Source organism: Uranotaenia lowii, chromosome 3 (assembly GCF_029784155.1).
Source record: "Uranotaenia lowii strain MFRU-FL chromosome 3, ASM2978415v1, whole genome shotgun sequence".
In the NCBI taxonomy this organism is placed as follows: Eukaryota; Metazoa; Arthropoda; class Insecta; order Diptera; family Culicidae; genus Uranotaenia; species Uranotaenia lowii.
The window spans coordinates 333,591,810-333,610,602 of NC_073693.1; the positions used below are offsets into that span (position 1 = coordinate 333,591,810).

At 40.7% G+C, this 18,793-nt stretch overlaps 1 protein-coding gene across 1 annotated transcript; it reads left to right on the forward strand.

Annotated features, from left to right (window-relative positions):
* Positions 1–4,274: 4,274 nt before the first annotated feature.
* On the forward strand, positions 4,275–10,412 carry LOC129753847 (uncharacterized). Its single transcript, XM_055749695.1, has one exon. It carries the CDS (start codon positions 4,275–4,277, stop codon positions 10,410–10,412), a length of 6,138 nt encoding a protein of 2,045 aa, XP_055605670.1.
* Positions 10,413–18,793: the final 8,381 nt, after the last annotated feature.

The following is an 18,793-nucleotide window of genomic DNA, read 5'->3' on the forward strand; positions in this document are numbered from 1 at the left end:
AAATTTAGTATAATTGAATGTAGTTTAATAAATTTTTGTAGTATTTCATATTAAATTTTAGTAATTAATATCAAAAATGTACATGGATCTCTTAAAAGGAAAATTATTTCCACTGAGATTCATGTTGTAATTAAGTTTTGTAACGTTTCATCTCCTCGCACTAAGTAACTATATTATTAAAGTTCTCAGCATGAGTAAATTTTTGTTCGCGTTTGTGTTTTTCCTTTTGCTGTCAGACATGCTGAGAACAGTTAGCGTCCATTACCAGGGGGCTCATATGAGCTTCTTGTTGAGGGGGAGTGTGGCGAGCCGCTAAGAAAAAAAAGCTCAAAATCTTAAATAAGGATTGTCCGTATACGAAGACTTATCTGATATGCAAATTGATATTTTATGAAGTTAGAACAAAGAAATTAAAGAAGTTTTCAAGAAAATGTTATTTTCGTATGAAAAAGAAAACACCATACAGTAGGTAGTTTATGGTTTCAATAACTTTATTCCATTTTAATGATATTGTTAACAATTGTTTTGTTCAGATTCTATTGCTAGAACATCCGAAGATAAGTTGAATATTTGCTTCTGCAATGTGTGAGCCGTAAGTTTTATAATTTTATTGCTGTTCCAATTCAATTTCGATTCCATAAAAAACCATCCACCCTGCTAGTGGGAAACTTCCTAATCGAATTTCCTTCCCACAGTCAGCAGCCAGCAGAAAACCAGTAGATAGATAAAATTTTCGCCATTAGTGTTCGCCAGATAGCATCCACTATTCACTGCAGGATGAAATATCTTTCTCGCCTTTTGCCATGCAAGAGGATTACGTTTCCTATCGCTATTTTTTTTTTTTGTTATACTTCTGTTTCCCCACTCACTCTTCGGGTGTTACTCCTCCGATTCTATTCCTTTTCTACTTCTGTCAATCTGTAAGTGTATGTGTGTCTCTGTAAGTGTGTGTGTGTCTGTTCAAAAATAAACGACAGCAACGATGTCACACATATTATGTACAAAGTTTTGCGCTTTCGAACCCTGCGGGTGCATTTTCCAATATAATCGGATTGATCGGATCGGGAGCACTCGCCACACCCCTTGGAGCGTCATTTTCACCCCGAAGTCTGAATGTTTGTATGGCGATGGCCAAGTGTGGGTGTGTGTGTCTGAGTATGTTTGTGTATGAATGTTTTCCACCATTTTGTACTCAGCTAAATGGGGTTTTATGCTGGTGGTTCCTCCTTTTGATCGTGCGGGACCTTTGACCCATTTTGCCCAATCCACCCCCTTGCTATTGGATACTGGCTGTTTAAAATTCGAATGATTCAATCATGTAAATGAATCAAGCGAACCACACACACACATACACAAATCCACACTGATATGCTGAAATGGGTTTTGATAACTTTTTTTTTATCTTCCATAGAATGGAAATGGAAGGTGGCCGCTTTGAGAAAATTTCTATTATGTCATAAAACCATTAGCATTGATCAGCTGCGGCACGTTGCCTGAAGGGAGCGAAGTGCTTTTATATAACTTTTGTTTCGGAAATGTCAATCGAGGTGACATGCAGTTATCGAAGAATTGTTTTTTTATTCTGTAATTCAATTCAAGTGCGTTTGTATGGTGTTGTTGTTCTAAACTAAAAAAAAGATCATGAATTGGTGACGTCAACGAAGCGCAGACATTGCATCCGACCATCACCTCGTCCTTGGCGAGATACGACTGAGGGTTGCGCGTGTCCAACGGCGCGAGGAGAAAGTCGGGTGTCGATACGACGTCCGCCGGTTGGAGAATCCAGAGGTGAAAAGGGCATACGTTGAACAGCTAGAATCCCGAGCCTCGGAACTGCCGACAGACGGAACAGTCGAAGAACAGTGGTGTGGAATCAAGAATGCCTTTATCACGACGAACAGTGGTGTGGAATCAAGAATGCCTTTATCACGACGAGCCATGGTACTCTCGGTAAAGTTTGTGGAAGACGAAGTGAATGGATGTCGGATGAAACCTGGAGGATGATCGATGATCGGAGAAAGGCGAAAGTCGGAATTGAGCAGGCATGTACCGGGTCAGCCAAAGCAGCCGCCCGCTTACGATATGCGGAGCTGGAAAAGGCAGTTAAACGAGCTTGTAGACGAGACAAGAGAGCCTGGACAAACTCCCTAGCCGAAGAGGGAGAAAGAGCCGCCGCCATTGGAGATATCCGATTATTATATGATATTTCTCGCCGCCTTAGTGGTGCAAGGACTAATGCAAGAATGCCGCTGAAAAACCGAGCAGGTCAGCTGCTGACAGATCGAACAGATCAGCTCAAGCGTTGGACTGAGCATTTTGATCAACTTTTCCGAGTTACAAATAGCAATGGCCAACAGAACCCGCAGCTCGAGGCGCCCACAGTAAGTCGCATTAATGGCGTCAACTCGGAAGCGCCCACGCTGGCTGAAATAGAAGCGGCAATCAAGGACATGAAATCCAACAAAGCGCCTGGAATCGATTGCATTCCTGCTGAAATGCTCAAAGCCGACCCTGCCTTATCAGCACAAATGTTGCACCGTCTTTTCGCTGACATTTGGGATACTGCAACATTCCCGGCCGACTGGATGCAGGGTATCCTCGTAAAGGTCCCAAAGAAAGGAGACCTAACAGAGTGCGGTAACTGGCGTGGCATAACTTTGATCTGTACAACCCTTAAAGTACTCTGCAAAGTGATCCTGAACAGGATCCAGGAGAAAATCGACGCTACACTCCGACGGCAACAAGCTGGATTCCGATCCGGACGATCATGTGTGGATCACATCACAACGCTACGAATAATACTGGAACAAATCAACGAATTCCAGGACTCTCTTCTGCTGGTGTTCGTTGATTTCGAAAAAGCATTTGACCGACTGAACCACGAAAATATCTGGGCTGCTCTTAGACGACGAGGGGTCCCAGAGAAACTAGTCCATCTCATCGAAGCACAGTACGAGGCATTTTCGTGCAAAGTCTTGCACGACGGTGTCTTGTCCGAACCAATCCCGGTAACTGCTGGAGTGAGACAAGGATGTATTTTGTCACCGCTGCTTTTTCTCATCGTAATGGATGAGATCTTGACTGGATCGATTGACTGTAGACCAAACCGAGGATTGCCGTGGAATCCTTCAACCATGGAGCAACTGAACGACCTTGACCTGGCAGACGATATTGTTTTGCTCGCCCAAACACAACAAGACATGCAGAGCAAACTCGACGACCTCACCGAAAGCTCCAAGGCAGCAGGTCTCAAAATCAATGTCGGAAAGACCAAGTCGATGGAAATCAATACAGAAAATCGTTCCAATTTCGTGGTAGCTGGACAACAGGTTGAGACAGTGGAGTGCTTCCAGTATCTTGGTAGCCAGATTACGCCTGATGGTGGTACCAAGAAGGACATCGAAACCCGGATCAGAAAAGCCCGATTTGCGTTTGCGAGTCTCCGAAACATCTGGCGGTCACGCCAGATCTCTCTACGAACTAAGATCCGAATCTTCAACTCAAACGTCAAATCCGTATTTGTTGATAACGCCAACCAAATCAACGAGCCCCTTGCCCTTAGTTCCCGAAACGTCAAAGCCAAGTCCGGGAGCTCGTCACTCGCTTCTGTCAAGCCCGACAAGACGACAGGGCGTTTGGAGGAGTGACGGAGCTAGAAGGAAAGAAGGAAGATCTGATTGGCCGAAAGTCGAAGCGCGTGTGCTCAGATAAAGTGTTCTTTATAATATTATTTTATATATATAGATTTAACGTTGTTATCAGTGATCAGAGGTAGCTTAACGTAAATCTATCCATCTGTCCAAATGCTAATTTGATTAATTTAAGTCTAGGTGGCAAAAAGAGCTGTGTACTAGTTCAGCTAAACAACTCCTCGCTAAACTCATTCCCGCGTATCACTAGTTACTATTTAATAGCTACACGACACAAGTCGCATTTATGCACAATCGAAGGATTTATTATTATCAGAACTCTGATTGTTAGTTCATATTACGGTAAGGTGATCAGGAAACCACACTTCATCCTAAAGCTAACCTCAAATTATATCATTAACGCCACAGGTCCCAAGTAAATCATCAGCTCTAGCCAGAGTATCAAAATCGTTGCGAGGCCTTGCGAGGCACGAATTCACTAAACGTAAGCGCAACATTCTCTTGATATTTCCTTAAATTAATTGTCTCTGCATATTTGTAGGAATTTTGTAATAAAGCATACATTGGATTTATTAACAAAATTACGAATTTTGCCTTCGCCTCAAAACATTACAAAATTCGTTTATGGCTAGCGTGGACTCAAACGGATCGGACCTAACAATCATGGACAGCATACAAAAGGCCGAAGAAAACAACATCGTCGAGGAGAAAATTATTTCACCAACGGGTAGTTCAGGTTCGAAACAACAAACAGGCGCCGTTCCGAAGCCTAAGAAAGTGAACAAATCCGTGAAGATTTTGGAAAAGGCAGTTCACAAACAAAAAAGGAATCCTGTCCGTCGCGTTCGCAAACGAAACGACCATCACTGCAAGGCATGTGACGAGCGAGACACTAGCAGGATGGTCATGTGCGATTCCTGCTCAGCCTGGTATCACTTCACGTGCGCAGAGGTCTCTTCTAACGTCGCGGATGAACCTTCATGGTCGTGTGCTGCATGTATCGCCAAAAAGAATCCACAGAATGCAGAAAGGTGTGATAAAGGTTCTACCGCTCAACAAAAGACCACAGCCAAGGAATTTGGAAATGCATCCGAAAAAAAGGAGAAGCCTAAAAGCGCTCGGTCGGAGACAAGTCGAGGAAGTGGCCTTAGCGGATCCAGACGTGTTACGGAACTTCGACTACAAAAATTGAAAGAAATGACTCGTCTAAAAGAGCAGTATTTAGAGCAAAAATATGCTATCCTAGAAGATTTGGAAAGTGAAGCTGCTAGCGTGGCTAGCGAAATAGATACCAGCGAAATAGATAGGGAATCCGATATTCAAAAGTGGTTGGAAAAAGCAGATCTTCTAGGATCCAACAACGCTTTAGCAGAAGAGCTAGTGGAGAACATGCCGCATCACCACGAAAAACTCTCACAACCATTCAGGCATCTCAGATCAAACGTAGCACCTAAAGGCAAAGCGATGGAACAAGGACTGGTTTTGCCGAATCAACTGCGAAGGGAACGACGCGAAGTACTGCCTAGACCGAAGGAATTTGCACCCGGTCAACGTTCTACGCCATTGGCAGGTGCTAGTCGCTCCAACCACCAACAAACGGACAACGAGGTCGAGGACATTTGTATTCTCAATAGGAGCCAAATCCGTGCACGTCAAGCTGTATCGAAGGAGCTCCCAGAATTCAGTGGTAATCCCGAGGACTGGCCGTTATTTCTGACAACATTTAACTCTTCTACTCACATGTGTGGATTTTCCAATGAGGAAAATATGCTGCGACTCCGTAAAAGCCTGACAGGAAAAGCCTTAGATGCAGTGAGAAGCCGATTACTTCATCCGACCAACGTCTCTGGTGTGATTTCTACACTAAAGATGCTATTCGGGAAGCCCGAATCCATAATACACTCCATTATTATGAAAGTCCGCTCCCTTCCGTCACCGACCATCGAAAAGCTGGATACGTTAGTAACATTTGCAATAACCGTAGAAAATTTATGCGCAACAATACAGGCTTGCGAAATTCCGGATTTCGCATTCGATGCATCGCTACGTTACGAGCTCGTAAATAAACTGCCTTCTATACTCCAACTGGCATGGGCTCAACACGCCAGGGCTCATTCTAACCCTAGTTTAGTGGAATACAGTACCTGGCTCTACTCTCTAGCTGAAGACGCAAGCACAGTTATATTTGCCAACCCTGCCAACATGAAATCGCGGAAAAATGCAGGATACGTTAACTTCCATGAAATGGAAGAAGATCCCGAAGAAGATCTACCCGTAGCGACAGTGCTTTACCATCAGGATAGTGTAGAGAGTCATGGATGCATGATATGCGCTGGAAATTGCTCAGCACTGGAAAATTGTCAGAAATTCAAAGCTCTTCGATTAAATCAAAGATGGGATGCCATCAAACAGAAAAACTTATGTCGTAAATGCCTTAACCGACATAATGGATCATGCCGGCAGCAGAAACAGTGTGGTGTCAATGGATGTAACTATCTACACCATCCTCTTCTGCATAACAACAAAGCCAAACGACCGCCGCATAGTACAAACGACTCAAATGTGGTAGAAGGAAGTTGCAACATAAATCAGAGCCCAGGTAATGAAGTGCTATTCAGAATCCTTCCAATAATGCTCTACGGTCCAACTAAAACCGTCAGCACTTACGCGTTCATCGATGATGGTTCGGAGCTAACACTCCTGGAAGACAATCTGGTAGACGAGCTCGAACTAGATGGCCCTCGGCAACCGTTGTGCCTTAAATGGACAAGTGGCACTCAGAGAATGGAGAACAGGTCTCGAAAAATTAATCTAGAAATTTCGGGAAAATACGACGAAGCGAAAAGATATCGTATTGGAAATATTCGAACGGTGAAATCCTTACAAGTCCGCCCACAAACCTTGAACATGCAGCAAATGCGGAAAAGCTTCAAGCATCTTCGGAATGTTCCAGTGCACTCGTACGAAAACGTTAGTCCAAGATTGATCATCGGTTTGGAACATGCACATCTCGGAAACCCTCTGAAAAGTCGCGAGGGAAAATTGCAAGATCCGATAGCATCAAAAACGCGGCTAGGATGGACAGTTTACGGTAACTGCACTGATGAAACGTCTCCAACGCACCACATGTATCACCACACCTGTCATGCATGCTCATGCAACGCCTCTTCTGACAGCAACCTTCACATCGCTATGAAGGATTTTTTTGCGATCGAAAGCATGGGTATTTGCAAACCGGATAAACCATTCAGTTCCCAGGAAGATCAACAAGCCTTAACGTTACTCTCCAATACTACTCAACGCAAAAATGGACGTTACGAAGCAAGTTTGTTATGGAAATACAGCGAAATTCGTGTTCCAGACAGCAAAAAAATGGCGATGAACCGATGGAACTGCCTGGAAAAAAGACTCCTTAAAGATCCAGCACTGTATGGCACTATGCAGCGTACTATGAATGATTATATTCAAAAAGGATATGCACGAGAACTTACCCAGGAAGAACTCAATGTTAAACGCGACAGAACATGGTACCTTCCAATCTTCCCCGTCACCAATCCCAACAAGCCGAACAAAACAAGGCTGGTATGGGATGCCGCGGCCACCTCGCATGGGATCTCGCTTAACTCCATGCTACTGAAAGGACCGGATCAACTCGCATCTCTTATCTCAGTTCTCCTGAAATTTCGGGAATTTAAAGTAGGAATATCCGGGGACATTCGCGAAATGTATCATCAGATACTCATTCGCGAATCTGACCAACATTGTCAGCGCTTCTTTTGGAGTGATGAACTAGGTGTCCCTCCACGCACCTATGTTATGCAAGTTATGACGTTCGGCGCTCGGTCATCTCCTAGTACGGCGCAGTACGTAAAAAACACTCACGCTCAGCAGTTTAAGCAGACACATCCGGCAGCCGTGTCCGCTATTATCGAGAAACACTACGTCGATGATATGCTAATTAGTACCGAAACTGTAGAAGAAGGCATATCCCTGGCAAGTGAAGTGAAATCTATTCACGCCTCCGCTGGGTTTGAATTGCGGAATTTTGTCTCCAACTCTCGCAAGGTGGTTACAACACTAGAGCAACTCAACCCACCAGAAACTTGCGACGAGAAAAACATGAACATCGGAATAGCAGCTACAACAGAAAAAGTGCTTGGAATGTGGTGGAATACCGCAAACGACTCCTTCATGTTCAAGATATCGCCCCGTTTCGACGAAGACCTACTCGAAGGACGACGAAAGCCAACCAAACGTGAAGTGCTACGAACGCTGATGTTAATTTTCGACCCATTAGGACTGGTCGGACACTTTCTGATGTTTTTAAAGTGCCTTCTACAAGAGATTTGGAGAACATCTATCGGATGGGACGATCCCATCGGGGACGAACAGTTTCAGAAATGGACTCGATGGCTAAATGTTCTTCCACAAATAACTACACTTAAAATTCCTAGATGCTATCGCGCTGTAGTATCGCTAAGCCCTGACACAAACGTTCAGCTGCACACTCTAGTCGATGCCAGTGAAAACGGTATGGCAGCCGTTGTCTATCTGAGATTCGAAAAGAATGGAAATATTGACTGCACGATTACTTGCTCGAAGACTAGAGTATCCCCGCTCAAGTTTCTATCCATTCCAAGATCTGAGCTACAGTCCAGCTTAATAGGAGCCAGACTAGCCAAAACCGTTTGCGAAAATATTTCGTTTAAAGTAGATCAACGTTTCTTCTGGACCGACTCGAGAAACGTACTTAGCTGGATGTCAGCCGATCATAGACGATACAGTCAATTCGTTTCTCATCGTGTGAGCGAAATATTAGAATTATCTGAACTCTCCGAATGGCACTGGATACCATCAAAACTGAATGTCGCAGATGAAGGAACAAAATGGAAGAAAAATCCTGACCTAAGTAGTACATGTAGATGGTTCCAAGGACCACCCTTTCTTCGGTTTCCGTCAAGCCAATGGCCGCTGCCTGAAGAACCTATCGAGCAAACAGAGATCGAGCTACGTGCGCATTTACTGTGCCATGCAGCGTCCCCGGACAAGAGTGTTATTCCTACACAAAAATTCTCATCGTGGAATAAACTTCTCCGTTGCACCTCCTTCATATTCAGATATATTTCAAATCTAAATAGCTGTCGACTGAACAGGAAGAGCTCTACCGGACCCCTGACCGACGCGGAGCTTCGTGCATCGTGCACCACCGGGCCGCTTACCAAAGCTGAGCTTCAAAGGTCCGAAATCTACTTATTCCGTTACGCTCAAGAAGTCTATAAACATGAGATCGAAATTCTATCCAACCATAAGGTTGGTATCCTAGAACGTAATATTCCTAAAAATAGCCCGCTTCATAAACTAAACCCGTTTCTGGACGATAATTTGTTACTTCGAGTAAGTGGACGAACCTTAGCTTGCGAGTTTGCATCCTTTAATGTTAGCAATCCAATAATTCTTCCGAGAAGTGATCATATCACTACCCTCATCGTTCGCTACTTTCATGTACGCTACCATCACCAAAACCATCAAACCGTTGTAAATGAGCTTCGCCAACGCTATCACATTGGAGGCTTGAAAGCGCTTTATAAAACAGTACGTAAAAATTGTCAGATGTGCAAAAACGATAGTGCTACTCCACAGCCACCGTTGATGAGCGACCTACCACTATGTCGTCTTGCAGCGTTCAATCGACCGTTCTCTTATATAGGAATTGATTATTTCGGACCAATGATTATTAAAAACGGTCGAAAACAGGAGAAGCGCTGGGGCGTTCTGGCTACCTGTCTGACAATTCGAGCAGTTCATCTTCAACTAGTACGCTCATTGACGACTGATTCTTGTATCTTAGCCATACGCAACATCATGTGCAGGCGTGGCGTCCCTATAACCATTTACAGCGATAGAGGGACAAATTTCATCGGAGCCGATAAGGAGTTAAAACGCACTCTAGAAAATGTTAACCAAGACAGACTTATGGAAGAATTTGTAACATCGGAGACGCAGTGGTCCTTCAATCCACCAGCCTCTCCTCACATGGGGGGAGCCTGGGAAAGGCTCGTTAGAAGCGTGAAAACGAACTTAGCCAAGCTCAAACCAAATCACGCCCCGACCGAAGAGATCCTCGAAAATATGCTCATCGAGATCGAAAACGTGATAAATTCAAGGCCTCTTACTTACGTGCCGACTGATGATGATAGCTCACCGGTGCTTACTCCTAACCACTTTATTTTAGGATCCTCAAATGGATTGAAACCATTTGTTCCCTTTGACGACAGCGCCCTGGCGTTGAAGAAAGGATGGCAGCTATCACAGCTCATGGCTAACGTGTTCTGGAAAATGTGGGTACATGACTACCTACCTACACTCACTCGCCGTTCAAAATGGTTCTCTGAAGTCAAACCGATTGAAGTGGGGGACATAACTGTCATCGTAGATCCTAATCTTCCCAGAAACTGTTGGCCGAAGGGCCGAGTTATAAGGACGATAGCGTCACCGGATGGAAGAACTCGGAAAGCAGTGGTGCAGACTATAAGCGGAATTTACGAACGCCCGGTAGCAAAGCTCGCTGTTTTAGATGTTGGCGACACGGATAGAGTACGCGAGAATCTACGTCTCCCGTACACTACGGGGGGGACTGTTGATAACGCCAACCAAATCAACGAGCCCCTTGCCCTTAGTTCCCGAAACGTCAAAGCCAAGTCCGGGAGCTCGTCACTCGCTTCTGTCAAGCCCGACAAGACGACAGGGCGTTTGGAGGAGTGACGGAGCTAGAAGGAAAGAAGGAAGATCTGATTGGCCGAAAGTCGAAGCGCGTGTGCTCAGATAAAGTGTTCTTTATAATATTATTTTATATATATAGATTTAACGTTGTTATCAGTGATCAGAGGTAGCTTAACGTAAATTTATCCATCTGTCCAAATGCTAATTTGATTAATTTAAGTCTAGGTGGCAAAAAGAGCTGTGTACTAGTTCAGCTAAACAACTCCTCGCTAAACTCATTCCCGCGTATCACTGAGTAGGTTATGAATACAGTTGACGATCAGATCTCGTAGCAGACGGTTGTGTTTTTTGATCAGAAGCTTCAAGCGGTGTTTTTTAAGTCGTGCGTTATTTCTGTGCCACGTTGTTTTGCCATTTTGCCACAATGGCTGACGGATTGATAAAAAATACTTTATCATTTCGGTTCCCCGATGATGCTCCAGGACCATCGATTGTTGAAGTAGCCCGTTTCGTCAAAGGTTTTGACGCGGACAAGTCGACGATGGAAACATCATACAAAATAGCGGAGGAAAAGTCCATCTTTATTAAATTTCGAACCCAGGAGGCCATGAAAGAAGCTCTCGTCCAAAACCCTGCTTTGCTCGAATTCAAGTATTCGAACGGGGAATCAGTAAAAATTACGATGGCTGTCGCAGGTAGCTTCTCAAAATATGTACGGATTTTCGATCTACCGCCAGAGATTTCCGACTCTGACATTGCTGCTGTCATGAGCAAATTCGGAAACGTTAAACGGATGATTAGAGAGAAATTTCCAGCCGAACTCGAGCTCGACCTGTTTACCGGTGTAAGAGGAGTTTTCATCGATGTCAAAAAAGAAATTCCAGCTTCGCTTTTCTTTATGAACCGACGTGGGAGGCTTTACTACGAGGGGCTAAAACAAAAATGTTTCCTGTGCAAACAGGAAGGCCACCTCAAAGCCTCGTGTGAGCAAAACAAGCTTAGGAAGAGATCTGAAGAAATTGAAGTTATCGCCCCCGAAAAAAAGCAACCAGCGCCAGTATCTGCAACACAACAGGTACAAGTTCCTTCTGTTTCGTATGCAAGCACTGTCCAACACGGGAAGCCCAAGGAATCCGACGAAGAGAAACTGCAGCTCAACATGGTACAACTTACCAAAGGAAAAGAAAATAAGGAGAAAAACGAAGAAGTCATGGATGTGGAGGAGCAGCCGGACAAAATCATCACCAAACGCCAGCTTTCGCCAGGCTCGGGAACGACTACCGACGAAGACGTTTCATCAGGGATTTCCAGTAGACGTTCGAAGACTCGCCGAGCTACAACTGTTTTGGAAACCATCAAGTCTATACCAAAAGATCAACGCAAACACGTTGATCGAGCTTCTAGTAAGTAAGGTTATGATATCAGTTGTCCCTTATTGCCATGCTTTGTATCTCTCGATCACAATGACCTTGTTATCACGCAACACTCTCTTTGCGATGTTTTTGAAAATATGTTGCACTCAAAACAGCCTTGTCACACTACTATGTTGCACACGCATCCGCATTGTTACACTAGTGTGTTGCACTCGCAACGAATATTCCACACTATTATGTTGTACTTTTAAGATCATAGAAGTGTTGCTAGTTAAGCTTTATGTTACTCATCAAAATCAGTTTTTAGTTTTGCAAATAATTTTAACTTAAAATGATTACGATCAGAAAGATAGCAACGATAAATATTAATGCAATAGCCATTGAACCAAAAAAACTTTTGCTCAAGGATTTTATCATACAAAATGATTTAGATATTATCCTACTTCAAGAGGTACAATTTTATGATTTCGGCTTTATTCCAACACATCAAGCAATAGTGAACATAAGTGAGAGTAACAAAGGCACAGCGATTTTAGTTCGCAAAACCATGGATTTTAATAATCAACTTTTGGACCCTAATGGGAGGTTAACGTCTATAGCCGTTGATGGTATATCTTTAGTCAATGTTTATGGGCATTCTGGTACGAAATATCGTCAAGAACGAGAAGATCTGTTTAGCTTACTGACGAGTGTTCACTTCAACAAAGCTGGTACAATTAATACCATATTTGCAGGAGATTTCAACTGCGTGTTGGACTCAGCAGATTATAAAAACCACACCAATAACTTCTCGAGTAGGCTTAAATCTTGTGTTGACTTGATGGGACTTATTGATGTTGATAGTATGAAAAAATTTCAAAAGAAATGTTATACATTTTACAGGGGAACTACAGCTTCACGCATAGACAGATTCTATGTTGACAAACCTTTCTCTTAAAATATTGAAAAACTTGAAACAGTGCCCGTCGCCTTTTCCGACCATCATGCCGTTATTATTTCTGTCAAAGTAGATCCTACTGCTCGATTAAAGGTCAATGGAAAAGGATATTGGAAAATCAACAATATCATAGTGAAAGATGAAGCTGCTAAAAATGACTTTAGAACAGCATATAGTGAACTAAAAAAACGAAGGAAGTACGTTTTAAGTTTTAGCGAGTGGTGGTCTTTTGACGTTAAAAATAAAATTAAACAATTTTTTAGTCGTCGAGCTATTAACCTAAATTTACACAATAGACAGCAAAAAGAAATTTTATTCAAAGAGCTTTTCGATCTTCATGAATTACAAAAAAAAGGAGATGATGTTTCTGAACAATTATCGATTGTTAAATCAAAACTGGTCGATGCCGAACAAACTCGTTTGAATAGTTACGGGAAACGTTTTCAGGCACCTACCTTGCTAGAAAACGAAAAGATGGGTTTGTATCAAGTTTCAAATTATTTGAAAAGTGACGGACATATCTTGAATGAACCATCAGAAATTAAATCCTACATTCATAAACACTTTCAACAGCTATTTAGTGAGGACAAAAATATAACTAACGATTACCAAGCTTTGAATTCAATCACAAAAACCCTTCCTCCTGATGCACAGGAAAGTCTTCAAGCTACAATTAATGAAAGTGAGCTTTTGAGAGTCATTGAAAAGGCTACTAAGAAAAAAGCACCCGGTCCTGACGGTATAACCTACGAATTTTATGAAGTAATGTTCGATATTCTGAAAGAAGATCTTTTAAAGCTATTTAATGGACTATTATCAGGTAATCTACTACCAATGGAAAACTTTTCGGATGGCATTATAAGCCTTATTCCAAAAACCGGTTGCAGGAATTCTATCAATAATTACAGACCCATATCCTTGCTTAATACTGATTATAAATTATTTATGAAAATAATTGCTGCTCGAGTTGCTACGTGTATTGAGTCAATAATGGGGAAAGAGCAAACGGCATGTAGGCCTGAAGGATCTTGTATTGACATACTTGACGCAATAAGAACTTTGATTGTTAGAGCAAACCAGTCTAAGAATTTTAAGATCGCATTGTTAAGTGTTGATTTGGAGAAAGCATTTGACTGTGTCAGTCACAAACGATTATGGGAGGTTTTGACAAAATACGGATTTCCACCAGCAATCGTCGAATGTTTACAGAACTTGTACCGTCACGCCTCTTCTCGAGTGATCTTCAATGGTTATCTAACAAATTCATTTAAAATTTCGAGATCTGTTAGACAAGGATGCCCGCTCTCTATGTTACTGTTCTCTATGTATATTGAACCCTTAATAAGACAGATTAATGAAAACATCATGGGAGTTCTTGTTGACGATGTGTTCATGAAAATTTTCGGGTATGCAGATGATTTGACAATAATCATACGGAATGATCTCGAATTTTCCAAAGTTTTGGAAATCATTATAAGATTTTCAGTTGATGCTGGAATCAAACTGAACTTGCAAAAAACTGGATTTATAAGAATAAATAATTGTCATTTTGGGCCACAATTAATAAAAGAAGTCAGCGAATTTAAAGTCCTTGGGATGATAGTCTCGCCAGTTTGGAATCAGATAGTAGACAAAAACTTTACCTCACTTATTTCGAAAGTTAAATCAACCATGAATGTTTACAAAGCTCGAAGATTAAATCTTGTTGAAAAAGCCTTGATAGTTAATACCTTTCTGCTGTCTAAAATTTGGTATCTGTCCCATGTCATACCTCCAAAAAATAAGCATTTGGCTGAACTGAGAATGTTGATAGGAGATTTTCTTTGGAGTCATCATAAATTATTCAGGGTGGAGCGAGCCCAATTATATCTGGATAAAGACCGAGGAGGTTTGCAATTATTAGATCCTGAATCTCAGTGCCAATCATTATTTATTCGAAATCTCCTTTTGACAAAAACAAATACAGCTGAGCACTATCTGTTGAAGTCATCCAACCTTAAAAATTTCAGTTTTAATGGTAGAAAATGGATTGATATTGCTAAAATAGTTAAAAACCAATCTGATCTCGAAACAAACAAGCAAATATACAGATTTTTGCTTCTAAAAAAAGAAATAAATGTTAAAATCGAGCAAAAGTTTTCTGGTTTAAGATGGAGTAACATTTGGAGGAACATAGGAAAAAATTATTTGACAACAAAAGCAAGATCCACATTATACGAAATATTCAATGATGTTTATCCGAATAGAATCAAAATGTATAATTTCAACGTAGCAAATGTTTCCAACTACTTATGTGAAATATGTCAAGAAGATGATTCAAATTCTCATAGAATCAAATTTTGTGCTAATTCTCATCTTATATGGAACTGGATATCTAAATTAATTCGTTGTAGATTGAAGATACGAGTTGATGATCCAGAAGATATTTTATGTACAGACATTGATGATACAAAACACAATGAAAAAACAGCATTATGGCTTGTAGCAGAAGCTATTAATTATAACATGTTTAATTATAAATACCCTAGTTTATACGTATTTCAAAAACATATAAGAGAATTCCGATGGAACAACAGGGAATTATGCAAACAGAATTTCAGCACATGTATAAATGTATGTTAGAGAGGATAGAATTGCGAAGAAACTAGAGTATAATGTTAAATAGTGTAATTTAGTTTTAAGATGCACGAGAAATAAAGAAATTTTTGGTTAAAAAAAAAAAAAAAAAATACGTGAATTCAATTGTCATATCATATCTAATTAGTTACTATTTAATAGCTACACGACACAAGTCGCATTTATGCACAATCGAAGGATTTATTATTATCAGAACTCTGATTGTTAGTTCATATTACGGTAAGGTGATCAGGAAACCACACTTCATCCTAAAGCTAACCTCAAATTATATCATTAACGCCACAGGTCCCAAGTAAATCATCAGCTCTAGCCAGAGTATCAAAATCGTTGCGAGGCCTTGCGAGGCACGAATTCACTAAACGTAAGCGCAACATTCTCTTGATATTTCCTTAAATTAATTGTCTCTGCATATTTGTAGGAATTTTGTAATAAAGCATACATTGGATTTATTAACAAAATTACGAATTTTGCCTTCGCCTCAAAACAGTATTGCTGTACGGGTGTGAAACTTGGTGCACATATGCGGTGACGACGCGAAAACTGCAAGTTTTTGTGAATCGCTGCCTGCGGAACATCATCCGCGCTTGGTGGCCTGGCAACTGGATCTCAAACGTTGAACTTCATCGCCGGTGTCATCAAAAGGCGCTAGAAATCGAGATTCGGGAACGTAAGTGGAGATGGATTGGGCACACGCTGCGAAGAGATGAAAACGAGATTTGCAGAGAGGCGCTTGACTGGAATCCAGATGGGCATCGAAGAAGAGGCAGGCCCAAAAGCTCGTGGCGGCGAAGTCTAGCCGCTGAAATCCGCACAGTTGACGAGAACCTTGGCTGGCAGCAAGTGAAGACGCTGGCTCCGGATCGCCAGCAGTGGAGATCTTTTATCTCAGCCCTATGCGCCGGTCAATCGGCGCTGGACCCTTAGGTAGGTAGGTTAGGTGACGTCAATTTGGTGAGTTAAAGGAGCTTAAAGGGAGAAAACGTTCTGAAAATTTCTCCTATAGATTTTTCATTTAAGAAGTTTAAGTGTAAATTCTATCAAAATAAAAAGAAGATATCCAATATTTTAAATTGCACCAATTTATCTTTGCTATTGAAAATTCTTAAATTTTGCACCTACATAAATTCACTTGGCTCTGAGGATTTTTTTTATATATTTGGAGGTTGAAACAAACGGTTGAACCCTCACATCCTTCTAGGATGAGATCTATTTGATCCTTATAGTACTTTCAGTCGATGTCATACACAATCATTTAAGAATTTTGATCAAAATAAACAGCATTCTGAGGAAAAAAAATGCGTCGTTAAATATGGTAGAATAATAGTTTAGTCAATTTAGGTGTTAAATTTCAGAACCTTCAACCATCAAGGACCAAACACAAAATTTTTCATTTTGCTTGTCACGCTCAGCAGGGAAAATAAACAGAAAAATGAACTTACCAATGGAACCAAATTTTACAAGATCAAATCAAATCAAAGACTTTAAATCACTTTAAAAAATTACCATCCCAGAATTTCACGCAGACATATCAATGAAGTAGGAGAATTTGCGAAAAACAACGTCAAAGAATTTTTCACGGTATCTGTTGTAATATTTAAATTGTGAAAAAATCTAAGAATTTTTCTAGCAGCTGACACTTTTGCCTAAGGTTGTCCGACTTTTTTCAGTAGGTATTCAGGCCGAACAAATCTCGGCAATCTTGTATGAAAACTTGGCAAAATCCGGTCATTTGATTTCAAAATTGACGATCAAGAATCCGATCAATATTCAGGCAATTTTTTTCAAAACTTAGAAATTTGTCAACAAAATGAAGAAAAAAAAATTTCATCGAACTTCATCCACATCCACAGATTTCAAATAGTATTTAAGACTCCCAAAAACCATTCGTAATTATTTTTATCAAACTTTCTTAATCAAGGCATTTTGAAGGCTTAACTAAAAATATTAAAATCAATTTGTTTTTTTTTGTTTGATTTGCCATCTACAATAAATAACTCCACGCAAAATCTGGGCATTTTTGGCTTAGAAAGCGCAGATTTTAGGAGTTTTGCTGCTGATTGTTTGCTTTGATTTGCTTTGAGATAAGATTAGGAAGCGCAGATTTTCAAGACTGTTGCTGCTGATTGTATGTGAGGATTTCGCTTTCCGATGAAAAAGACGGAATTTACTTAAGAAGCGCCAATTTTTCGAAACGAAAAATTAGCGAAGAAGCGCTTATTGTTTGTTTTCATTTTGACTTTCTGGTGTTGAAAGAAGGAATGGCTAAGGAAGCGCAAATTTTTAAGACTGATGCTATTGATTGTAAGTTTTGATTCGGCCTTCTGGTGGAAAAAAGACAGAATTGGCTTAAGAAGCGCAGATTTTTAGGGCAGTTTCTGCTGATTGTTTGTTTTGATTTCGCCTTTTGGTGATGAAAGAAGGAAATGACTTGGGAAGCCCAGAATTTAAGGACTTTTGCTGCTTATTGTTTGTTTAGATCTGGCTTTCCAGTGGGAAAAGAGGTAATTGGCATTGGCGTAGATTTTTAAGAGTTTTGCTGCTGATTGTTTGTTTTGATTTAGCCTTCTGGTGGAATAAGAACGAATTGGCTTTAAGAGTGCAGATTTTCAAGGCTGCTGCTGTTAAATGTTTGCTTTGATTTGGTCTTCTGGTTGGGAAGGCTGATTCTAAGAATACTTTTGAATAATTTTGAGAGTGGTTAACAGAAACAGAGCGTTCATAAAATCACAGTTTTTGAAGGCATTTGCTTAGGAAGTTTTCAAAATGTTTCGGCTCTGGTAAACAATCGAACGAAAAAGCACAGATTGGGAAGGCTGATGCTTAAAATAATTTAGGATGGTATGAAGTAGAGATGTACCGAATATTCGGTTGGCCGAATATTCGGCGCCGAATACCGCCAAAACACCGTTAAGCCGAATATTCGGCTCACCGAATAGTTGAGCTAAGTATTCGGCCGAATAGACCGAATAGGCCGAATATTTATTATTTAAAATTTATACAAAAACACACTTCTTAAATTTTTCAACTGATGTTGGATAATTTATTAAATATCCAAAGGTTTTGTTGAAAAACCTTCAAAATCATCAAAAACTTATGGTTTAAGTTAAACATTTTAAATAAATCCGTGTATTTTTCACTGTAGATAGCTTTATACTTTGGTTATTGTTTATTTCATATTTTCTTGATATATCCAGGCTTGCCCATAAACCAAATTTTTAGACGGTTTTTTCAGATTTGTTTCCTAAATAAACTACTGTTGTAATTCGACAAGAGCTTTAAATTTAAAGTAATTGTATTTCTTTTTCCTCTTGAATGTTTAAAAATAATGCCTAGTTTCTATTCTAATGTTTTTTTTTTTACAAGTTGTTAAAAAAATCGTTCAGACTAGGCCGTGTGGATACGTGTCGTAGAAAGTATTGTATGCTTAAGGTTAAAGATCATCGTTCTTTTTGGCAACTCTTTTGATGACATCAACA

Coding starts and splice junctions, on each gene's coding strand:
- LOC129753847 (XM_055749695.1), top strand. CDS start 4,275: ATGGCTAGCGTGGACTCAAACGGATCGGACCTAACAATCATGGACAGC.